Genomic DNA, 25,784 nt, shown 5'->3' with positions numbered 1-25,784 from the left:
GGCATCTTATACACGGATAAATCTCCTCCTTCCCATTTTCTTAAATCTGAGTCCCCAAAGAAGGGGGTGTCTTATACATGGGGGTGTCTTATAGATGGATAAATACTGTAACTTTCACTGTGATCACTTGGTGTTCCAAAAAGACATTGCCTCCTATTATTAATTTCACATGTTGATTGTTCCTTGTGAAGATGAAGCTTCTACTGTATTTAACTTGTGCTTCCCACAGTGCTGGAGAAATGTGTGCTGAGTGTGCAAACTCCCTTTCATTTGGATACTGTCATGCTTTCAAAACAGTGTGTTGTGTACCGCAGCCTTAAAACCCTTGGACGAAAGGCAGTAATCTCTGTGCGATACAGTACTTAATAAATATGGCTAGTGAACAAATTATCAAAGGCTGTGCTTTGAGTGTGCCAGAAACATACACACATATGATTGGCCGCCACTCTATACTCGCCGCGGCTTTCATCCTCTCAAAGCTTCCTCATTGGGCACACGGCGTTCTGTCGTAGCTGCCGCTGATTGGGCGGGAGGCTCCACTGCTGTATTGCGTATGTTTCTGTTATGTACTGAGCTGAATCCTAGAACAATAGGATTCAGAATCAGCGGGAGCTACCCAATCCAACTCCAGGTGGAAGTGAATCCGCAACCTGATTGGCCTGCTGGAGCAGCCAATCAGGCGGCTGGCAGAAGTGAATCTGCTACCTGATTGGCCTGTAGGAGCAGCCAATCAGGCTGCAGGCAGAAGTCAATCCACAATATAATTGGCCCACAGGTGTAGCCCTGAAGTAGCCAATCACGCAAGGCCCATTGTGTAAATAATGTATATAAGTAGATGGTTTTGGGAAAAGAGCCATTCTTCTTCTCCTTTTCTCCTTGATTATGAGCTGAATAAAGAGCATGAAATTCACTCTCGACTCCGAGTACATTTCACTGGCGACGAAGGTGGGATCCTGCTGAGCTGACCGCCACCACGCACTGCACCGCAGCACCGCCACCTGCTGCACCGCTGCATCGCACCGTTCATCCAGGCTTCAGCTCCAGGACCCAAGGAACCCAGAATGGCAACCGACAGCAGCTTCTCGCCATTCAAACCAGCATCAGGAGACTGGGAAGGGTACGCCGCCCGTTTCAACTTCCTCCTGCAAGCGAAAGAAGTCACCAACGATGCCATGAAGAGGGCGACATTCTTCAGCGTCTGTGGAGAGGAGACGTTTGAAATCGCCCGGGCTCTCCTTGCACCTAGAGATGTCGCTACCGTCTCTTACAAAACAATAATGGAACGGCTGAAGGAGCACTTCTCACCACAGCCCTCGGTGGTAGCTTGCCGAAATGCCTTCTACGCAAAGCGGCAAGCCCCGGGGGAAACCATAACTGGGTTTGTGACCTCCCTCCGCCAAGCCGCCCGGCTATGCAACTTCTCAGAGTTGGAGAACATGCTTCGTGACCGCCTCGTTGGTGGCCTGAGGGACGAGATGTTGCAACGACGCCTCTACGCCAAAAAAGACCTCACGTTCCAGATTGCTCTGGAGGAAGCCCTGGCAACCGAAGCCGCCGAGAGGTCAACGCAAGAGGCACGACCGGCCCAGCCATCCCAACCGAGGGTCTACCACGAAGACCTCACCGACGAATCCGAATCTGACAGGGAGGAAGTACACCGAGTACAGCGGCGCACTCAAGCAGCACACACACCACAGCAGCCTCGACGAGAAGGAGGGAACTGTGCAAGCTGCGGGGAGAACCACGAGAGGAGGACCTGTCGTTTCCGCAACGCAGAGTGCAGGCAGTGCAGAAAATTGGGACACATCACCCGGGTGTGTCGGGCTCGACTCACCCGTCGACAAGCATCAGATGACCGACCCAGGAGCCCCAGGTCACACGGCACCATGCACCAAGGCAACTCGACGGAGATCACGGACTACCAGGTATTCCAGTTGCCCCATCCCAGCACAGAGAAAATTTATATAGAGGTACAGATAGAGGGAGCCCCATGCCGCATGGAGCTGGACACGGGTTCAACTCTATCCATAATCTCGGCCCGAACATTAAGGGAACTGTGCCCTAATGGGGGTCCCAAACTAAGGCCGGCCCCATTCACCCTCCGGGACTTCCAGAAACATAAGGTCCCTACAATGGGGGTGGGGACCTTCAGGGTGCAATATCGAGGGCGAAAGCAACAATTGGACTTGCTGGTAGTTAAGGGCCCCTACGTTAGCTTACTGGGACTGGCATGGTTTGGACCTCTGGGGCTAGCCGTTACCGGGGTGAACCGCACTAGCTTACAAGTGGACGTGGACGCCATATGCAAAGAGTTTCCAGGGGTTTTCGATGGGGCATTGGGACGATATACAGGACCCCCCATTGCCCTACAGCTAGACCCCGCTGTACGACCCATCAGGCACAAGGCCCGCCGGGTCCCGTTCGCCCTGAAACCCCGCATAGACGAGGAATTGGACCGGCTCGTGGAGCAAGGAGTGCTGGAGCCGGTGCCCAACGCCCCCTGGGAAACTCCAATTGTCACACCCGTCAAGCCTAACGGTTCGGTCCGCATCTGTGCAGACTACAAATGCACCATAAACAAGGCTCTCACGGCCCATGCATACCCAGTGCCAGTGGTCAGCCATGTCCTCGCCACCCTGGCTGGGTCAAAAATCTTTGGCAAACTGGACTTGGCCCAAGCGTATCAACAGTTGCCTGTGGACGAAGCCACAGCAGAGGCTCAGACGATTGTGACGCACAGAGGGGCATTCAGAGTAAAGCGGCTGCAATTTGGCGTTAGCGTGGCACCAGGCATATTCCAGAATCTAATGGACTCTCTCCTTAAAGGGATTCCTGGCGTCACCCCCTTCTTCGATGATGTACTGATCGCCGGGCCCACACCAGAGGAATTTGAGGACCGCCTCCGCTCCGTCCTGCACCGTTTCCAGATGGCGGGCCTCAAGGTGAAGCGGGAAAAGTGTTTACTGGGAGTGCCGCAGGTGGACTTTCTGGGATTTAAGGTGGACGCAGAAGGGGTCCATCCAACCGGTGACAAGGTACGGGCCATTTGTGAGGCCCCAGCGCCCAAGAGCAAGCCCGAACTTCAGTCATTCTTGGGACTATTGAACTTTTACCATACCTTCCTTCCCCATAAGGCAGCGGTAGCGGAGCCCCTACACAGACTCCTAGATAAAAGGGCCCCTTGGGTGTGGGGCCAGCGACAAAGGGCCGCATTCCAGGCAGTCAAGGACTTGCTCGTCTCGAACTCGGTCTTGGCACACTTCGACGAGAGGCTGCCAGTGGTGCTGGCATGCGACGCCTCTCCCTATGGCATCGGCGCTGTCCTGGGACACCAACTCCCGGATGGAAGAGAGGTGCCGGTGGCATACTTCTCCCAGACGCTTGCTGCAGCCGAACGAAACTACTCACAGATTGACAAGGAGGGTCTGGCAATCGTGAAGGGCGTAAAAAAATTCCATGATTTCTTGTACGGGCGGCCCTTTACCATAGTGACTGACCACAAGCCGTTGCTTGGCCTGTTTGCCCCCGAGAAGCAGACCCCCCAAGTGTTGTCTCCACGTGTCCTCAGGTGGTCAATTTTCCTTGCCGGCTACCAGTATGCACTAATCCACCGCCCTGGGAAGGCGATGGGCCACGCAGACGCCCTCAGCAGGCTACCACTACCAGAAACAGGCCCCGACCCAGCGCCTGCGCAAGAGGTTATGACCCTGGAGCTGCTTCCCGACCGACCCATTCAGGCACAAGAAGTTGCGCACCATTCCACAAAAGATAGGGTCATCTCCCGGGTCCTGGACTGGGTGTGGCGAGGATGGCCCAGCAGCAGCCCCGGGCCAGAATTCGCTGGCTACACAAACCGCAAACATGAACTGTCGGCCCACAAGGGGTGCCTGTTATGGGGAAGCAGGGTTGTTGTTCCCCAGCCCCTCCGCAAAAGGGTCCTCACAGCCCTACACGAGACACACCCAGGGGTAGTGAGGATGAAGGCCCTTGCCAGGAGTTATGTGTGGTGGCCAGGGATTGACAGAGAGATAGAGGCCTGGGTACAACACTGCCAGACCTGCCAAGAATCCCGCCCGGATCCCCCAAGGGCCCCAGTCCAGCCCTGGGAGTCCGCCCGACATCCATGGTCACGCTTGCACGTGGACTTCGCTGGCCCCTTCCAGGGAAAAACATTCTTCATAGTGGTGGATTCCTACACCAAATGGCTGGAGGTCGCACTGGTACCGTCCACTTCTACGGCGGCAGCCATCCGGGTACTACGTAAGCTTTTTGCAACCCACGGGCTCCCTGACACCCTTGTCTCGGACAATGGAACCGCATTCACGTCAGAGGAGTTCCAGACCTTCACAGCGCAGAACGCCATCCGCCACATCCGCTCAGCACCATTCCACCAATGGCCAAGCGGAGCGCATGGTGCGGACCACCAAGGACAGCCTCCGCCGCATGACACGAGGGGACTGGGAATACCGCCTTGCCGCATTTCTTCTAGCACAGCACAGCACCCCAAGCACAACGACGGGCCGGAGCCCAGCTGAACTACTAATGGGCCGGCGCCTTGCAACTAGACTGGACCGACTTCACCCCGACAGAGCTCAGGATGAGGTAGTGGTGGGGAAAGGCAGGAACCCCCGGACATTTGTGGCCCAGGACGCAGTGTACGCAAAGAATTTTGGGGCAGGCCCAGCATGGGTACCCGCCACAGTCACCAAGGTGACCGGTCCCGTGTCGTACGAGGTACTAACGGAAGGGGGGCAATGTTGGCGCCGCCACTGCGACCAGCTACGGCGACGATTCCCAGGAGGAACCCGGGAGGAGAGCGGGACAGAGGGGTCCCAAGGGGACAGCAGGGCAGTGAGGCCTGTAGAGCGAGAGGGGTGGGCAGGGGAAGCAGAAGCAGTAGGCACAGAGGGGCGCCCCGAGGCTGGAAGGACACCGGAACCAGAGCCACAACCTAGTGGTTCAGTGGCGCCAGACCAGACAGCCCCGGCACAGCCAGCAGCCTCGGAACACGAGCCAGAACCAGAACCCCTGACCAAGGAACACCCCAGGCCACAACGCACACGGAGGCGGCCAGCAGACCTTGGGGACTACGAATGCAACTTCCCGGGCAGGACTGGAACTTAGAGGGGAGGGGTGTTATGTACTGAGCTGAATCCTAGAACAATAGGATTCAGAATCAGCGGGAGCTACCCAATCCAACTCCAGGTGGAAGTGAATCCGCAACCTGATTGGCCTGCTGGAGCAGCCAATCAGGCGGCTGGCAGAAGTGCATCTGCTACCTGATTGGCCTGTAGGAGCAGCCAATCAGGCTGCAGGCAGAAGTCAATCCACAATATAATTGGCCCACAGGTGTAGCCCTGAAGTAGCCAATCACGCAAGGCCCATTGTGTAAATAATGTATATAAGTAGATGGTTTTGGGAAAAGAGCCATTCTTCTTCTCCTCTTCTCCTTGATGACTATGAGCTGAATAAAGAGCATGAAATTCACTCTCGACTCCGAGTACATTTCAGTTTCCCTTCTAGGTAACATTCCAGGGGCCACATACACAGGTAAGTAGAGCCAAGGGCAAAAGTGGATGGAGCACTCATGCCAGAGTGCCAGAATGAAAGCTGCTTGTGTTTTGTCCCACAAGATCACAAAACAAGCATCATTTAGTTTCGTGCTCGCATGCAGGCGCAAGTGCTTGGGACCAAAAAAGGAGCACCCCGATTTTGGTCCCCATGACGTTGGAGGGCATGAGTACAGTAATGTGTTGCCAACCTGTTTCTGAAACTTTCCCCACCTTCTTGTAGTGGGATTGGTTTGCTTTTCTGTTATTGGTTATGATTCCTTACATGGTCAGTTTGGGGGGGGGATGTAAAAATAAAATGTGGAGAGGGGCAGGGGATCTGCGGCCTGCCCCACAGACCTGGGCCTTAGGCTCCATAGGCTGTCTGCTAACACCGCTGCTTCTGACTGCCTTTGCATCCTTTCTTTGCCTCACGATGGCATCACAAAGAGCTGCCAAGGCTCCTCATTCGGAAGCCTGGGGCCTTCCGTGTTCCAGGTTCGCCACAGCGCAGCCTGGAGAAGCAGACTGGGAGGACACTTCTAGGCAGGCGCGTTTGAGCTGCGAGGGCTCCTTCAATTCGCCACCATGAATTACCTCACCGTGCCCGCCATGTCCTCTGTGCCTCAGATGGAGAAAATGCTGACCCAGGAGCAGGGCCAAGCCCAGGGTCCAGGCGCCGGAGTGCCTGGGACTTCCAGCTTTGGGCCTGGGCAGTTACCCTCACCCCACCCACAGTATTCCACGGTCCTGGCCGTCAGCCCCATGTCGCCCTTCATGAAAGGGTCCAGGAGATACAGCAGCAGGAGCAGCAGAGGCAGCAAGAGGTCAAGGCAAGGATCCAAAGCCGTAAACACAGGACCGAGAGCCAAAAGTGAGGGGGCGATTCCAGGGGTGCATTTAGACTTAACATTAGTGCTGTGGGCCTCCCCACCAGACCCATTTTTAGATGGCCATGTGTATTATTACTTAACTTCCTTCAAAATGGGGTGAGCCAGCATCGCTGCTTTTTCTAGGATCTGCTTTATACCGAATCGGACCACCGGACATGGAGCCCAGGGTTGTCTGCATCAAGAGTGGGGAGCCTTTTCTAGTCAGGGCCCCGATCCTTAGCTCCCCAAACCCTGGCAGGCCAGCTGCAGGAGCCACCTGTCAGTCACCTGGCATCCCTACGATGACAGGCGATGTCATGCTTTGAAGCAGCGGTGCCAACTTGAATAACGTATTTGGGGGTAGATAAACCCTGCGCCCAATCTTAGCAATAGACGTACTTGGTACTGATGAAGGGTTATTCCCCCACCCCACCCCACCCCACTTTTTATCCCCAAAACAGCTCTGTGAGGTTGACTGGTCTCAGAAACTGCGACTTGGCCAGGGCTGCTCTGAATTCTTAAAGCTAAAAAGGGACATGAACCCAACTCTCCCCAAGCCCAAGTTTGTAGGCATATGGGTGCCTTCCAGCTCGCACCAAAGCAACAGCTACCGGTTGCAAAATTATGCATTTGCCTGCTTGAGCATATTTTTAGGGCCTGCCTAATTTCTGCGACATTATTATTATTATTACTATTATTATTAATATACCGCCCTATACCTGGAGGTCTCAGGGCAGTTCACAGAAGAGATCAACCTAAGTTGCTTTAAATTGCTTTTAAATATTGTGTTTTAATTATAACCTGCCCTGGAACCTTGGGGTAAAGGGTGCATTAACAACAACAACAACAACAACAACAACAACAACAACAACAACAACAACAACAACTTTTTTCCCCTGAGGGTACTCAATGGTACGCACTACCGGCACCTTATTCCCCCCCCCCCAAAATGTTAAAAGTGTGGCACTTTCTGTAACAACTTCATTGTGTGTACTGACACCTATCCCTCCCTTAAAAAAATCAAACACTGATGATGACAACAACAATAATCTGAATTAAGCACTCCTGGTTTAATTCTAAAAAAATGGTAAGTAGCCAGGAGCCACTTCCTCTCTTGTCCTAGCAGAGCTCTAGGACTTACTCCAATCTCAAGGGCTGTAAGAAACAACGTTGGAGGTTTGTGCCCAATCCCAGCTCTCTTGCCCTCCAACAACCCTGTTACAAATTCCTTGCAAAATGAAGTCCAAATGTGGCTTTTATTAGGTGGGGGACCTGGGCCCCTAGGAGTTGGTGGCGCCTCTGCTTTAAAGCCCCAGTTTTCACAAGAGACCTCCTTAGCTCCCAAAAACCCTGGCAGGACGGTTGGAGGGGAAGTTTACATGGGGATTGATCTGTTGGCAGAGTAGCTAAATTGCCGCTAGGAAGCCAGATCTGACTCTTTTATTGAAATTAAAACAAGGTTAAAATATTCAAAGCTTTCACTTGCAGAACACCGTAGCTAAGGAAGAATATATTTACATTCACATACTTATCCAAGCATGGGAATTGCTCCCCCCCCCATAACGTTTATTTGAGTCTAACACACTGTCGAATCTCACGTGCACCTCAGTTTTCAGAACTTTGAAACCGTGTGTGTGTGTGTGTGTGTGTCTATCTATCTATCTATCTATCATCTATCTATCTATCTATCTATCTATCTATCTATCTATCTATCATCTATCTATCTATTTGCTGGTGAATGTAAATGTTGCATTGAATCTAATGCACACCTTAGTATTCGCAACATAACTTGGCCAAAGAAGATGAACATTAGATTCAAGTAAATACGGTAGTTGAAGACTCTTCCGTAAATATTCAAACTAACTCGGTCTGTCTGTCTTTCCAATCCTGGCACTCAGCCTTCTGTACATTACCCAGCTAACCCATGCAGCTCCTTCCAAGAGGTTTCCACTTCTCCTCCGTGTGTGTGTGTGTGTGTGTGTGTGTGTATGTGTTTGTATCTATCTATCTATCTATCTATCTATCTATCTATCTATCTATCTATCTATCTATCTATCATCTATCTATCTGTCTATCTGTCTATCTATCTACTGTATCTATTTGCTGGTGAATGTAAATGTGCCATTGAATCTAATGCACACCTTAGTATTTGCAATGTAATTTGGCCAAAGAAGGTGAACATTAGATTCAAGTAAATACGGTAGTTGAAGAGTCTTCCGTAAATATTCAAACTAACTCGGTCTGTCTGTCTTTCCAATCCTGGCACTCAGCCTTCTGTACATTACCCAGCTAACCCATGCAGCTCCTTCCAAGAGGTTTCCACTTCTCCTTACAGCCTCTTTGGGAGAACACCAGATTCTGTACTTGTTTTTGTCACATTCATTCACAGACAAACATTAGCACTCTTCTCCTCTATTGAATATCAGACCCTGCAGGTGTCCCTATTTTCCAGGGACAGCCTCGGATTTACAGAAGCTGTTCCAGGTTCAAATTTGATATTCTATTCCTTCGGACGTCCCTATATTCATTGGAGAAATGTTGGCGGGTATGGAGTTATGCAACCCCCATGCCAAGGAGATAAGTAAATATGCAGCCTTTAGAAGACATCTGAAGGCAACCCTGTATAGGGAAGATTTTTAATGCTCAATGTTTCATTATGTTTTTTTATATATGTTGGAAGCTGCCTAGAGTGGTTGGGGCAACCCAGGCAGATGGGTGGGGTATAATAATAATAGGATGTCCCTATTTTTGTCGGAGAAATGTTGGAGGGTGTATTGCATTTAGAGAGTTCTCTCTTTTCTTCAGTGTTCATGGAGATGCAGCCAAAACAAAATGGAGAATGTAATAAGATGCCTCCCATGTGAACAGAATTAACCAATCACATGAGAGTTACTGGGAAACATTCCAGAATTAAACACACATTCATGCATTTAAGCATTCCCAATTTCAGTAAAATAAATCACTGTACTTAATACGGTCTCCTCTGGAGGAGGAGGAGCTCAGCCTAACTCCGGGAATGATTACTTGGAACTGTGGGACTTAGTCTCCAACATGGGTGCTGTAGGGAGGTATGTAAGAAGGGATTTATTTCTGTCCCACCCACAATTCGTCACATTCAGCAGGTATAACAACAACAACAACAACAACAACAAAAACAACAAATTATTATTATTATTATTATTATTATTATTATTATTATTATTATTATTATTTATACCCCGCCCATCTTGCTGGGTTTCCCCAGGCACTCTGTGAGGCTTCCAACATACCGGTAATATTAAAATACGATAGTCTTTCAGATATTAAAAGCTTCCTTAAACAGGGCTGCCTTCAGATGTCTTCTAAAAGTCTGGGAGTTATTTTTCTCTTTGACATCTGATGGGAGGGCGTTCCACAGGGTGGGTGCCACTACTGAGAAGGCCCTCTGCCTGGTTCCCTGCAACTTGGCTTCTCGCAGTGAGGGAACCACCAGAAGGCCCTCGGCACTGGACCTCAGTGTCCGGGCAGAACGATGGAGGTGGAGACGCTCCTTCAGGTATACTGGACCGAGGCCGTCATGTGGTACAGCATGAAACTCTTTTACACACACACACACACACACACACACACACACACACACACACATATATATATGAAAAACAAAAGCACATAAAAACAAACCACATGGGAAACACCCCACATGGGGTACAAAAATAAATAAATGCACAGAATACAGGCATACAAAAAGAATAACATTCAAAAATAAAAACAATAAAAAGAAACAAAAAATATAATCCTGTTTATATATCTAAATCTCTGACATTGTTGACTTCCTAGCTGCGTTTCATTATATGTCATCTTTAGTAATTTCTAAATCTTGTTTTTACATACATAACCTATTTTAACTTTTATTTCACATTTCATAATCCGTTCAAGTCTTGATTAACACTTATATCTAAATTTTACTATATTAAAAAATAAAAAATATCAACAAATTCTTTTCTACAACCTCTATGTACTTCCAAATCTTAAACATTTTCAATATTGCAATTATTTTTCAAATAAATTTTAAATTTCTTCCAATCTTCTTCTACCTCTGGTCACGGAGTCTCCCAGTCAATTCAGCTAGTTCCATAAATTCGATCATCTTCGACTGCCACTCATCCACTGTAGGTAGATCTTCATTCTTCCAATTCCTAGCCAATAATATTCTCGCTGCTGTTGTGGCATACAGAAAAAACGTAACATCTTTCTTACGTATTTCCTCTCTAACTATCCCAAAGTAAAAAAGCTTCTGGTTTCTTACCAAAAGTGTTTTTCAACACTTTTTTCATTTCATTATAAATCTTTTCCCAGAAAATCTTTACTTTTACCTTTTACCACATATGGAAAAAGGTTCCTTCTTGCTTCTTACATTTCTAACATTTGTTATCATTCTTGTGGTAAATCTTAGCTAATTTTACCGGTGTAAGATACCATCTATACATCATTTTCACCATATTTTCTCTTAAAGTGTTACACGCGGTAAACTTCATATTCTTCTTCCACAACCTTTCCCAATCCTCTATCATAATATTGCGACCCACATCATTTGCCCATTTGATCATTACAGATTTCTTTTGTTCGTCTTTCATATGCCATTCCAACAATAAATTATACATCTTTGAAAGATTCTTAGTTTTAGATTCTAACAACTCCGTTTCCAATTTTGACTTTTTTATTTGAAAAACTACTTTTTTAATCAAATTTATACATTTCATTTATTTGATAATACTGTAACCAATCATTTACATTGCTTTTTAACTGTTCATAAGTTTTTAACTTTAAAGTTAAAGTTAAAAGTTCTTCCATCAATATATCTTTGTACTTTAACCACTTGGTTTCCATATTCAATTTTTTCTGTGCCTTGGCCTCAAAAGGTGAAATCCACCTGGGTGTTTTCCTTTCTAATAAATCCTTGTATCTAATCCATACATTATACAATGACTTTCTGATAATATGACATTTGAATCCTTTATGAACCTTGATTTTATCATACCACAAATATGCATGCCAACCAAATGCGTTATCATGACCTTCCAAATTCAATACATCTACATTCTCAAGTAAAAACCATTCTTTCATCCAGCAAAGTGCTGCGGCTTCAAAATATAACTTTAAATCCGGCAGGGAAAAACCTCCTCTCTCCTTAGCATCCGTTAACTATTTATATTTAATTCTTTCCCCCCCTGCCATATAAATTTTGATAACACCCTTTGTCATTCTTTAAAACAGCCTAAATTATCAACAATAGGTAATACCTGAAATAGAAACAACATATTTGGCAATACATTCTTTTTTATCACAGCTATTTGGCCCAATAAGGATAATTTCAAATTTGACCACGTTTCCAAATCTCTCTTAATTTCACTCCACAATTTTTGATAATTGTTTTTAAATAAATTTATATTTTTCTCAGTCATATTCACTCCCAGATATTTCACCTTTTTAACAAATGTCAAACCTGTGGTATTCTGTAAACTCTTTTTCTTCTGGTGTTAATTTTTTTGCGAAAACTTTGGTTAGCTTAAACCCTGCAAGCTGTCCGAACTCCTGAATTATTTCCAGTGCTTTCACTGCACTGGTCTCCGGGTCTTGTAATGTCAATACTAGGTCATCTGCAAAGGCTTTTAATTTGTACTGTTTTGATCCCACTCCTATCCCTTTCACCTCCTCCTCATTCCTAATCATGTTCAGCAAAACCTCCAGGACTGTTATGCAAAGTAGAGGGGAAAGTGGGCACCCTTGCCTGGTTCCCTTTTCTATTCTAATTTCCTCTGGTACCACATTGTTCACAATAATTTTCACTTTCTCTTCAGAATAAATCGCCTTTATACCACTAATAAACCCCTCCCCCACCTCCATCTTTTCCAAAAAAATTATCATAAAACTCCAAGAAACATTATCAAAAGCTTTCTCTGCATCAATAAAAATTAATACTGCTTTGGTATTTATTTTTACCTCCAGCCTTTCCAACACATCAACCACATTTCTTATGTTATCTTTCATATGTCTTGCGGGCAAAAAACCCGCCTGATCTTGGTGTATTTGATCGTTTAACACCCTTTTAAACCTTGAGGCCAGAATACTTGCAAAAATTTTATAACCCACATTTAAAAGGGAGATTTGGTGGTAATTCTTCATCTGAGTTCTATCTGCCTCTGGTTTTAGAATCAGAGTTACAAAAGCTTCTCTCCAGGTCTCGGGTGCTTTCATGCGTACAGCATGAAACTCTTGATCAGAGGTCGGCAAGGTTTACCCGGGTGGGAGGATGCCCGTGCACATACACTTGAGCTATTTCTGGTGCTCCTGCGACCTGGAAGTGCGCTGGAAATAGCGTTCATGCATGTGTATGGGCGTGCGCTCCCGCACACTCTCCTGCACTCCGGCCCACCGCAGCATCAGCACTGCAGGCACCGGCCCGAAGCGCCGTAAGTTTGGGGACCCCGATCTAGTCCAACCCTCTGCAATGCAGGAATATGCCGCTGTTGCATACAATAATCAAACCTGCAACCTTGGCATTGTCAGCACCACGCTCTATCCAACTGAGCTACTCAGGCCCTTGTTGCAGGGGACAACCTCATGCGGTCTGAGAAACTGGGTGAGGGGAATAGCTGCCTCCGCTGCCCTCACCCTCAAACGATTCTTCCTCCCTCTCTAACTCTAGCAAAGCAGGGCCGCCATCGTCACAAGAGGAAGCACAGACGAATGACGCTGAGAGAGATGGTGGCGTATGCCTGGCAGAAGATCCACCCAAAACTCGTCTTGCTGCATAAGATCATCTACGACTTGACTCAGTCTTTCATCTTTGACTTCCTAATCTGCTCTGTGGTTGCTATCAATACCATATTGCTAGTGGCTCAAACGTTTGCGGTGGTTGAAATTCGGGGAGGTCAGTCCACAGGAGAGGCATTTCTTTCCTCATAAATAATCCTGCTCCGTAGACTTCTTCTGAATAATAATAATATAATAATTTATTATTTATACCCCGCCCATCTGGCTGGGTTTCCCCAGCCACTCTGGGCGGCTTCCAACAGAAAAATAAAATAATCGATTAAACATTAAAAGCCTGCCTAAACAGGGCTGCCTTCAGATGTCTTCTAAAAATCTAGTACCTCTTTTTCTCTTTGACATCTGATGGGAGGGCGTTCCACAGGGCGGGCGCCACTACCAAGAAGGCCCTCTGCCTAGTTCCTTGCAACTTGGCTTCTCGCAACGAGGGAACCCGCCAGAAGGACCTCATTGTCCAGGCAGAACGATGGGGGTGGAGACGCTCCTTCAGGTATACTGGGCCGAGGCCATTTAGGGCTTTAAAGGTCAGCACCAACACTTTGAATTGTGCTCGGAAACGTACTGGGAGCCAATGTAGATCTTTCAAGACTGGTGTTATGTGGTCTCGGCGGCCGCTCCCAGTCACCAGTCTAGCTGCCACATTCTGGATTAGTTGTAGTTTCCGGATCACCAGGGCTGGCCCTATGGCAAGGCTGGGTGGCACCGGATGCCGGGGGGGCGCCAAATATGCTTAAGACGGCCCTGCGGATCACCTTCAAAGGTAGCCCCACAAAGAGCGCATGAATGCTGGGTATTGACCAGAGCATGCTTTGGTTTCAATTAGGCCAGGGGCTTTAGTCCTGCCCCAAGGAGAACTTCTCTCCTCCCAGACTCTGACAGCTGGCCCTCAGGAGAGATCCCCACAGTTGGAAGCCATATTGACCCGAGGGCCTTGTATCTGCAGAATAAGGCACTGGCCCTTTCAGGAAGCAACGCTAGTCAGTGATTACCTATCCCCGATAGAAACCAGCCAATTGCTTCAGAACCTTGCTGAGACCACTTCAGAGTTTGGCCTTGCCTTTAGGGGCATTATCTGTGGTCCTGCACCCACACCTTTATCTCCTGTGGAGATTCAACCAGGGACTACTGCCCCCACTCCCCGCTTAGGCTACCCACCCTCTTATCTCCACAGATCACAGCAGCTTTCATCATGGAGGAGAGTGGCTTTCTCACAATCAATGGTTCTCTCTTTCTCTCCTCTCTTGCACCAGAATGGTTCTTTGCTGCCATGGATCCTGCCTTCCTTTCTATCTACGTGTTCGAGGCCGTCCTCAAGCTCATTGCGTTGGGCTTCGACTATTTCCGCGACCCGTGGAATGACATTGGTGGGTCTTTTTGCAGGGTGGTCAAGGGGGTATAGACAGGCGCTGAGGCCAGTGCTATGTTTCTAGAAAAAGAGGTGCCGGAACCCACCATGGACGCCTCTCTTGTTCTCTTATCATGGCAATGGCGCCCACCTGAGAGGTGCAGGAACTGAGTTTTGGCAGGTTGAAGCTGAGAGAAAAAGCCCTGGCTGATACCAAGGGATTCCAGGGCAAACAATTTAATTAGCAGACTGCCTGAGAATAGCAACATGTGCAGAACTAACAGCAGACCCTTCTCAAATGATGAGGAGGTTGGTACCAAGCGAACACAAGATTCAGGGGTAGAAATCAGCTATGTGTTGTTGTTTTCTCTGGAATGCCTGTAATGTTATACTAGTTGTATAAGCTTAACGCTGCTTCCATGCTACACTTGCCAGCTCAGCTGACAGCCTGAAGCACCGTTTCATGTGGGTCTGCCTTAATTCCTATGTTTCCTCTTCTTCCCCTCACCAGATTTCTTCATTATGTGCATCACGGTGGTGGATTTTATACTTCCCTTGCTCCTCACCACCAGAATGACCAAAGGCGGCAACTCACTCAACATCTTCCGGGTCCTCAAAATCTGCAAGGCCGTCCGTGCTATCCGTGCCATTCGCTTCCTGCTCACCTTCCGGTTAGTGCCAACATTTCGAGGTGGGGGTGGGGGAGGGGAATAGAAGAGCTCCTTGGCGCCTCCATATACAGTGGTACCTCTACTTACAAATTCAATGCATTCCGAATGCACATTCGTAAGTCGAAAAATTTGTAAGTCGAATCCCATAGGAATGCATTGGGAGAAAAAATTCGTGTAGAAGCAACCCTATCTAAAAATTCGTAAGTAGAAAAAATCCTATCTAAAGCGCATCCAAGATAGCGGGCGAAGCTCCATTCGTAAGTAGAAAAATTCATAAGTAGAGTTATTCGTAAGTAGAGGTACCACTGTAGTCAATATTTCGCAAGAGGGCTTCCAGCATATACCAGGACCCTCCCGTCCTGTACCTTGAAAGCATTCTTCTATCACTGTCCACAAAGAATATTTGGAACTGTAATTTGCTCAATAAATGGGTCACCTAGAGCAGTGGTCCGGTACTGGTCTGTGGATCAAATGGTACCAGGCCACCCAAGGAACATTAAATAAAATTACAGTGGTACCTCCTTTTACAAACAGTCCCGTTTATGAATGCTGCAGCGGAAGGACATCCGGGTTCCGCGGCGTTGGATGCGCAGACGCGATCTGCGCAGCTCGCACATGTGCAGAAGCGATCTGCGCAGCGCACACGTTTGCAAAAGTGCTCTATGGGCGCTTTGCGCACGCGCAGAACATGCCTTCGGGGAACGAACGCCTCCGTTTACGAACGCCTCTGTGGAACGGATCGCGTTCGTAAACCGAGGTTCCACTGTACCGTATATACTCGAGTCTCTTACAGGGAGGGCTCAGGGGAGGGGGCATATTCAGGGAGGAATTAAGGGGGGAAGGGGGCAGATTCTGGGAAGGTTTCAGGGGTGGGTAGTTTCAGGGTGGGCAGTTTCTATGGTGGACAGAGCTGGGTGGGATGGGGGCAAAAGCGACAGCTTCTCCGGGGCTGAGCTGGGCTCTCGCTTTGCTTGCTTTTAACTGGAGGAGCTCACAGAAGGAAGGAAGGCAGGCAAGTAGGCAAGACAGGCGTACACTCAGACCTTAACCCTGGAGGAGAGCCGCAGCCTCCTCCCACCCGCCTCTTGCTCTATCCCAGCGAGAGGCAGCGGCGGGAGGAGAGAGCTGCCCACAGCGTGTAAGTAAGAGCGTGTAAGTGGCTGCATGTCTGTGCAAGAAGAAGATCAACTGCTAGAGATTGCAAATGACGGCGGCCTTAAAACTACGTTCGAGACAACAACTCTGCCGGTGTTCTGGATTAAAGTCATGGCGGAATACCCTGAGATTGCCACCACAGCACTTAAATCCCTATTGCCATTTCCGACAACCTATCTGTGTGAAGCGGGGTTTTCTGCATTGACAGCAACCAAAACAAAACAACAGAATTAACTGGACATAAGCAACACACTTCAGGTGTCATTGTCTCCTTATTACATTGTCTCCTTATTTGTCTTGTTGCAAAGAAACAAGCTCAGGGTTCTCATTGATTTAGTGTTCTAGTGAGTTAAAATGTTAAATCACTTTATATTAATTTTTTGGTGTAACTGTATTTTATTTTGAAGGCATGTTTAAATACAATTAACATTATTAAATCAAAACAATCTAAATAAAATATAAACAATCAACGTCCCCTCCTCAGCGGGCCGCGGTAAAATTATCAAACGTTGACTGGTCTGCAATGATAAAAAGGTTGGGTAGCACTAATCTAGAGGAACCCATAGCAACTTCCCAGGTTTTAGAAGGTGGGGTGTGGGGCAGAAGGGTTGACAGCAACTGACCTTACAACCCTACCTAACTCTCTATTTCTTTGTTTGTTTTTCCATGTAGAGTGATGGAGAACCTCCAGGACGTCGCAAGCACTTTTATGCTTTCCTCCCAGGCCATCGGAGCCATTATTCTGCTCATGTTCTCTTTCCTCTGTATCCTCCCAGGAAAGAGCAGAATGGAGAGGGAAGATTCCAGGTGCAGCTGGTGCCAATTGGGACTGGTAGGGCAGAAGGCAGGGAGGCCAGCAGTAGGTGGCGCCAGAGCCAATGAGAGACAGAGGCCATTAATTCTAGTTTCCTCCTCCTCCTCCTCCTCCTCCTCCTCCTCCTCCTCCTCCTCCTCCTCCTCCCTGCTGAGCTCTAACAAGGGCAACACTGAGATCTGCCTTCTTCCGCTCCACAAAATTTTACTGTCACTGATTTCTGTCATGTCATCCTATGATGATGGAATTCCGCAGGTTAATTACAAAACCTTGGAAGAGGCAAAGGGATGGTGTTCTCCCAAAATCCTGCATTTCCAAGGCTGATTATTTCGTTCCTTAGCCCCCGCCTTCCACCCGTCAGTCATGTCTTCCGTGGTGCTGCGTGACATGTTCAATGAAGCTGACGAAAAACACTTCGGAGACCTCTTCAACACCATCTTCACACTTTTCCAGCTCTTCACTTTGGATGACTGGTCCCTCATCTACCTTAAATGTCAAGAAGCAGGTGAGGGAAGAGGATGCTTGTCAGGGGGGTGCATAGAACAGGCATCCCCAAACTGTGGCCCTCCAGATGTTTGGGCCTACAACTCCCATGATCCCTAGCTAACAGGACCAGTGGTCGGGGAAGATGGGAATTGTAGTCCAAAACATCTGGAGGCCCGAAGTTTGGGGAGGCCTGGCATAGAACGTAGCACAGTTTTAAGCACAATCAGTTTAAAAAAATACAACCGACCCAGCCTCGTGTCAAGATTGAAGAGCAAGATGGGAATTGGGGGGGGGATCCATGCCAATATGTTAAACGTGGAGATTTCCTGAAAAACCCACCCGTAGGCAGCAGCATCACCCACAGACCCCATATGTATTTCTTTCCAGGTTCCTGGTACATCATCATCTTCCTGATCATCTACATCCTTGTGGAGTACTTCTTGCTTCTCAAGTAAGTCTAGTCTCCTCAGGCTTTTGACTTACTGGAGAGGACCTTGGATGGGAGGTCAAGGGAAGGTTTGTTGATTTATCACATTTATATCATGCTTCTCCTCCAAGGCGCTCAAGGTAGCATACATTGTTCACTGCCCACCCGCCCGCCCGCCCGCCCACACCACCACCACCCCGGAATTTTATCCTCACAATATCCCTGTTAGCAGTTCTGGGTTAAGATTCATGAAGAATTAAAAAATATATATTTAAAACGACAATTCACAAAAAAACAGAGGCATACTTACTGGGCTTACTAACAGATGACATCCCAAAAGGAATATATTTCATTACGGGACAGCAGTGACAAGAATATTAATCACTAAGAATTGAAAAACATCAACAATACTGTACCAGTATTGTCAGAATGGAGATCAAAAATTTGTGAGTTCATGATAATGGCAAAATTAACAGTATTAGTAAGAGGAGGCTCTATCCAGAAAGCTAATAAAGAATGGGAAAGCGTAGAATTATATATGAAAGAAAGTTAATAAAGAATAGGAAAGTGAAGAAAGATAGATTAAGAAATAGGGAAAGGGAAAGTAGGCAATAGGAAATAGAGTAGATTTTGAATCGCAAGGTAATTGGATAATAAAAAGATTGTGTATATCAAGAATAAAAATAAACAACATAGCAGAATAAAATAGGTAAATACCAATAATATCGCACAGAGGTGAGGGAAGTAGGGATGCAGGGGGGGGAGGGAGGAGCGGAGGGATGGGGGGAATTATAAGTAGTGATTGAAGGGGTATTAAATATTAAAGATCAAGGTGATGGAGGTTGTTAATTATGTGATTTCTTCTTTTATTGTATTTGTAAGGGGGAAGGCTTATAGGGAACAAACCCCCCCCCATCAGGTTGAGTTCCTCTTAGAGCAGTTCCCAAGTCCAGCAGCAGATCAGATTACAGGAGTCAGGGAGAGACAATGCTATAGCAGTGTCAAATAGCCTCCACACTGAGTAGAGAGGGAGGAAGCTGGGGAGGAAGGGACCCGAGAGCAGTGAGAGGGACGGCCCTTCCCCCCCCCCCGACGCCTGAATTGAGGTGTACAGCATCCCGTAGGACAAGGGGGAGGTGCTTTGGAGTTCCCAAGCTGTTATGTTGGGTGCGAAATAGAAAGAAGCCATTGCGAGGTTCTGACTCAGACTAAGCAGACATGCTTTCCAGGCACTTTGCACTGTAAATAGAATGCACAATAAAAAACATCTTAAAGACAAGCAGATGTGGAGAATCGTTACTCAAGAGCAGCCGCAAGAACCTCTTACAGTATTGATGTATTGTCTTATCTATTTATTTGTGTTATTCTTTATTTGTGTTGATATAATTCTTAATAAAGATTATTTTTTTAAAAAAAATCATTCCAGCAGCACCTTAAAGACCAATCAAGTTATTATTTTGGTATGAGATTTCGTGTGCATGCACACTTCTTCAGATACACACTTTTAAAAAAAAGATATAGATATAGAGATATAGAGATAGAGATACTGTATATAGATATAGATATAGATAGATATAGATATAGATATAGATATGTGGAAGGACTGGCCCGAGGTTCTCTCTGGCACAGAGGGGGCAATTCTGTGCATGCAAGCCACTCTAGCCTCACCACACTGCTCCGTGCTTCGCCCTGTTGTGGCAGATTTAGTCCTGCCTGAGACAGTGGAGGAGGATCTGCTTGGATACGACCTTGCATCTGGTTTCGGGGGAATGGGATTTGGGTGCCTTAGCTGTCCTCCTGACCCCTGCTTTGAGACCATTGGGCTGAAAAGTTTACCAAACTGGGCAGGGAAATCTGCCATACTCCTTGCGAGCTTCACAACTGAGCACATTTGAACTTGGGATTCTTTGGTCTTAGCCAGACACTCTTAATGCGATTAGCTGTTTACTAAATACTTTGAGCTCTGACTGATCACGCCAGAATGGGGACCGTGTGGGGTGGATTCCAAAAAGCACAGCAAGGTACTGTAAAAGCTTAAGGCGAAAGTAAAAAGTTTTAGATAAACTAAACGCAGCGGTAAGCTCTCTTAAAACCCCGAGACACCCAAGAAAAGACTAAATAACAGCAGGGCCAGCCCAGGACATTTTTGCTGCTTGAGGCACAGCAGAAAATGTTGCTCCCCTGCCACCGCTTCCTCTACTGCCTGAGGCGACTGGAAGCAGCCCACCCAGGGAAGTCCTGCTGCCCCGAACGCAGTGGAGGAGTAAAAGGAGGCCAGAGAGGAGCAAGTGGCAGTAGAGGAAAAGGAAGAGGAGGCAGTGGCAGTGGCAGCACGGGACTGCAGAAGAGGAGGAGGCAAGCGGTGTGCTGGTTCTGCTGCCTGTCCCAACTGAGGCAACTGCCTCACCCAGTCTCATGGGTGGGCCGGCTCTGCATAGCAACGATTGCTATTAAAGCCTTGAGATGCATAAGGGCTCTGTATTGGATTTGTAATCGTTCCTATATATGCAATGTATTTTTAACTGACTTTGTATATCTGATTGTTTTAACTTTTATGAAAGCGATGGTTTTATGTACATTTCCATCGCTCTTTGAGGAAGCAATTAGTAAATTGTGGAATAGAGAACAGTCACAGCCCCGTTGGTACCCTCTCTCCCTTTCTCTTGCAGCTTGGTGATTGCGGTCCTGGTCGACAACTTCCAGATGGCTTTGGTGAAGCGTCAAGAGCTCAAGAGGCAAAAGGTCAGCACAGCTCCCATTGGTGTACCCAGGATTTCTGATGGGTGGGGCAGGACACCCAACCTGTTATCATCCTCTGTCTGGCTCTGTCTATTTCTTTTGACCTCAAGTGCTCAGAAAAATTTCTCAAAATCTTTCTACACTTTATAATTTTAGTTAAGTATTTATTTATTTACTAGGTGGCCCTGACACGCGTTGCTGTGGTTTTTGTGTTAAATGGACCTATTTCTGTTAAATGGACATTCAGAGTCCTCCTTCATTTGGCATACAATCATTCCCCCCAATACGCGTGTTCTGTAAAATTTTGCCCTGTCCCAACCCAGACTCCCCTACCCATGCATGTTCTGTAAAATCCCCCCACCCCGCCCTGACACATTTATCCTACCCAAAGGCATGGTCCTGTAAAAGGCCCATATTTAGTTTGTTGTTGGCTGCGGCCTAGTCAGTTCTCCGGGCTGGGCAATGCTGCGGCCTATTCAGTCTGCTGGGCAATGCTGGGCCCAGTTGGTTGTTGTGGAATTCAGTTGGTTGTTGTGGAATTTTGTGATGTCACCGATTGTCTGCAGCCAATGGAGACGCTGCTTATCCGTTCTTTTCCCCAGCATGCACTTTTGGGTGAGTTGTGTGTTCTGGAACAGGGTTTTTTGTGGTTTTTACTTCGCCCAGGTGTGACATCTGTCTTAGGTAACTTTCTAAGGTCCTTCGGACATTGGCATGTGATGTGTCAAAATTTCACCTCAATCGGTCAAGCGATTTCAGTGAAAAGTGGACATCCACCCCCATGCCCTATTTACATTTTTTTTATATATAGATAGATTTACTTGATTTGGGAGGGGGCAGCACCGCAACCTCCCCCTGGTTATGCCCATGCAAACTGGGGGTTGGCAGGGAATAGCTGTGGCTGGGACTGCCAGGATGAGTGTGCCAATCACTGAGTTGTATTTCTTTCTCCAATTGACAGAAGTCGGTCGAACTGAAGGAGAGCAGTGTGGCAGAGGATGCTTTTGCCAAAGTAGCAGGTAAGAAGAGTCTTTGGGGAGATGGGCAGCAGGCTTTGAGACTGGGCTCAAGCTTTAATGCAGGGGTGAGGAACCTCAGGCCCGAATGTGGCCCTCCAAATATTTCTATCAGCCCCTCGGACTTTCCCTGCAGGCCACACCTGCTCCTTGAGTGTTTTGGCCCACCAGGTGCTCCAGTTCGACCCACAAGGCCATTCCCCACCCACAAACCATACCTGTTTGCCAATCAGCTGACATCACATTAGGTGTCCTTTCCATGCTGGTGAACCAGGGCGGGCTTTGGCTCAGTTTGGCTGAGTGAGCAGGCATGCATAACCAAAGCAAGCAGCTGGTCTTTTTTTTTTTTTTTTGAAGGCATCATCTGCAAAAGGGACTTTTCCTTCAAGCAGCCAATGCTTGCAAAATGCAGGCTTTTTTGTGTCCCCCACTCATCAACTGAACCTGAAATGAATGAGCCTAAGTTAGTTATGTCCATTCATTTCAATGGATATACTCTGAGTAGGACAAACACTGATTACAACCTCAAGTTCAGAGGGAGGAAGATGGTTCTTAACATTGAAGCCAAGCTATGCATGCTGGCAAGTCTCCTTCTGCCCTTCTGCAGATAAGCCCCAAGCAAAAGAGGAAAAGGAGGAGGAATTATTCAGACGGACAGTCATGGGAAAATATGGCAGCCTCGAGTTGATGGACAGGTAAGGAGGCGCAGCAGCCAATAGATGAAAACGTATCTACAGTACTTGCAACATTTTTTAGCTTGCTGTTCAGTGGAAGAGAAGAAAACGGGGTTCCACAGAGGCTTACAAATATCAGTACAGTGGTGCCCCATGTTACAAACCCCTCAGGTTACAAACGCTTCAGGTTACAAACTCCGCTAACCTGGAAGAGTTAACCTCGAGTTGAGAACTTTGCCCCAGGATGAGAACGGAAATCGTGTGCCAGCGGCACAGCGGCAGCAAGAGGCCCCATTAGCGAAAGCACGCCTCTAGTTAAGAACAGTTTCAGGTTAAGAACAGACCTCCAGAATGAATTAAGTTTGTAAGTAGAGGTACCACTGTAGTAATAAGGAAGACCTTCCCCTCAGGCAACCAAAAGCAGCGGAACAAAATAATTTAGCAGTAGAATAAACATTATTATTATTATTATTATTATTATTATTATTATTTATGTAACAGTTTAACATCTCTCCTAAATGTTAATTATGAGGTGGACAGATGCCTCTCACCAGGAACGGCATTCCACAAGTAGGGAATCACCTCTGAGAAGGCGCTGCCACAAGTGACCACCAGCTAGGTAGCACTTGCTCCAACAGGGCCTCCTCCACTGATTAGGGCCTGAAATAATTAATACTGTACTGGGGAGATGCTCTAATCAGTACTGATGTCCCAAGCTGTTTGGTACCCCCAATGATATTTTCTTCTTTATCTAGAGAGTGGGAATATCTCTACTTCTACTTCCGACTAATGACAGCAATTGAGACAAACCAGCAGCAGTTCCAGTCTCAGGCGTACACCACTGACAAGATCTTAGACACTTTCTTTGAGGTAGGAACAGTGCTTCCCCCCCCCCAATAGAATAAAAGGTGCCGGTATTCCCCATGCAATATTGGGCCCTGCCAGAGTATCGTCCCTCCCTCCCTAAACTGGGCAGAAGCTTTCTAGGCTTTGGGAAGGAGGTGCGAGGCTCGGATTTGAAAAAGGAAGAAGGTGACAATACTGCACACCGGCACATGCCACCAGGACAAAAAGCACCGGAGAAGAGAGTCCACTGAAATTAATCAGTTGTAAGACATTTTCTCAGGCTTGCCTTCAATGAAGAGATGCTCTTTCTTTCCTCAAAGGAGCTCAATGAGATCAAGCTTGACCTCTTTGTGTCTTCATTGTTCAGTGGGGCTGGAGAGGATGAAATATATCCATTTCTTAAGGCAGGGATGGGAGATATTTGCGGGCCATCCAGATGTTACCGGACTCCAGCTCCCATTAGCCGCAGCCAGCATGGCCAATGAATTGGGAATGATGGGAGTTAATCTAACACAGGGGTCCCCAAACTTACGGCACTTCGGGCCGGTGCCTGCAGCACCGATGCCGCGGAGGGCGGGAGAGTGCGTGGGAGCGCACGCCCATAAGCAAGCATACATGCTATTTCTGGCGCACGTCGGGATCGCAGGAGCACCGGAAATAGCTTGTGCGCATGCGCATGGGCCTCCTCCCACCCGGACGTGCTCCAGAAAAGACGCTTGCGCATTCACGCAGGCTATTTCTGGTGCTCTGCGACCCGGAAGTGGGTAGCCGCTCCGCGCTGCACCAGTAAGAGCGGGCTGCAGCAGCACACGGTGGCAGCAGGCAGCAGGCTGGATAAATGAGCCCTTCGGGCCATATCCAGCCCCTGGGCTGTAGTTTGGGGGTGCCTGGTCTAACATCTGAAGGGCAACAACTTCCCACCTTTGCACTGAGAGCATAGACCAAAGGTTGCCAATCTTTTTTGCACCAGTGGGTACATTATGAATTTTCAGCAAGTGCCCTTGCTCAAATGAATGAGGATTTTAATCCTGGTTTCTCAAACCTTAGTCCAACACCCTAACCATTATACCTTGCTGGAATGAGTGGGGTAAAGTGTAATAAATAATCCTTTCTTTAACCTCCATTTACAGACAGCTGAACATGAGTACATTTCCAAATGAAGATGTTTGCATGGTGTTCCCAAGCTAGACTTCACCTGCTCCTGGAGGCTTCAGTTAAAGGGTCAACCTAGCTTGACATTTTATTGATTTCTCACTTGTTTTATACATTATGTTATGTTTATTAAATGAATTTACATCTCTCTGTTGAGCACAACTATATTTGCTGGGTTTGACCTAAATAAGTTGCAGAATCTGTTTTGAATGCTTGACTTTGCCCCTCAGAGGACTGTAGGAAGCTCCTCAAGCAAGGGAGCTTCCTTAGCAAGGAAGGCATGTTTTAAGGTTAGACTTACACCGTATATTTAAAATAAAAAAATTCCTTCAGTAGCACCTTAAAGACCAACAAAGTTTTTATTTTGGTATGAGCTTTCGTGTGCAAATAAAAACTTGGTCTTTAAGGTGCTACTGAAGGAATTTTTTTATTTTACTTCGACCCAGACCAACACGGCTACCTACCTGTAACCGTATATTTAAATCATATTTTGTACCACTTTAACAGTTGTGCCTTTTCCCCATAAAAGGGAGGGTAATGGGAAGTGAAGTTTACTCCTCACAGAATTATAGTTCTCAGCACCCTTAGCATATTACAGTTCATAGGATTATTGGAGGGCTGGGGATGTTCTAAATGTATGGTGTAGGTGTGAAATGATGAATTTTCACCAACGGACAAAAACATTTTTATTCAGACAGGTCTTTAGCTTCACAAGCTGGCTGTTATGTCCATTGTGCATGCTGCAATTTGCCAGCACTTTGTGCGTATTGATTTGCTTAACCTGCTTGTTTTTGTTATTTTATATTTTACTTGATTTCACTGTCAGCTTCCTTGAGTACCACTTTGTGGAAAAGGTGTGACACAAATTTAACAACAAAGTGACAGACCGACAAATAAAAAAATTCCTTCAGAAGCACCTTAAAGACCAACTAAGTTTTTATTTTGGTATGAGCTTTCGTGTGCATGCACACAAATGTTCATCTGCACCTCTGCAGCTACGTGTACAAGACTAGGTTTTTCCCTAAAAAATAATGTCAAAAATTAGAGGGCATCTTATACACAGTGCTTCCCACAGTGTTGGAGAAATGTGTGCTGAGTGTACAAACTCCCTTTCATTTGGATACTGTCATGCGTTCAAAACAGTGTGTTGTGTTCTACAGCCTTGAGACCCTTGGACAAAAGGCAGAAATCTCTGTGTGATACTTAATAAATATGGCCAGCGAGCAAA

General features: G+C 47.1%; 1 protein-coding gene across 1 annotated transcript; it reads left to right on the top strand.

Moving 5' to 3' along the window:
• Window positions 1-6,137: 6,137 nt before the first annotated feature.
• On the top strand, window positions 6,138-24,701 carry LOC118076228 (cation channel sperm-associated protein 1). Its single transcript, XM_088659918.1, has 12 exons — window positions 6,138-6,423; window positions 13,107-13,331; window positions 14,482-14,595; window positions 15,088-15,247; window positions 17,075-17,166; window positions 17,578-17,721; window positions 18,090-18,153; window positions 20,799-20,871; window positions 21,830-21,887; window positions 22,492-22,579; window positions 23,314-23,428; window positions 24,535-24,701. Exons 1-12 carry the CDS (start codon window positions 6,138-6,140, stop codon window positions 24,562-24,564), a joined length of 1,449 nt encoding a protein of 482 aa, XP_088516044.1. The 3' UTR covers window positions 24,565-24,701.
• Window positions 24,702-25,784: the final 1,083 nt, after the last annotated feature.

The sequence above is a fragment of the Zootoca vivipara genome, chromosome 16, assembly GCF_965207765.1.
Source record: "Zootoca vivipara chromosome 16, rZooViv2.hap1.1, whole genome shotgun sequence".
Classification (NCBI taxonomy): domain Eukaryota; kingdom Metazoa; phylum Chordata; class Lepidosauria; order Squamata; family Lacertidae; genus Zootoca; species Zootoca vivipara.
The sequence above is the reverse complement of the archived record's forward strand: the minus strand, read 5'-3'. Positions and strand labels throughout refer to the sequence as shown.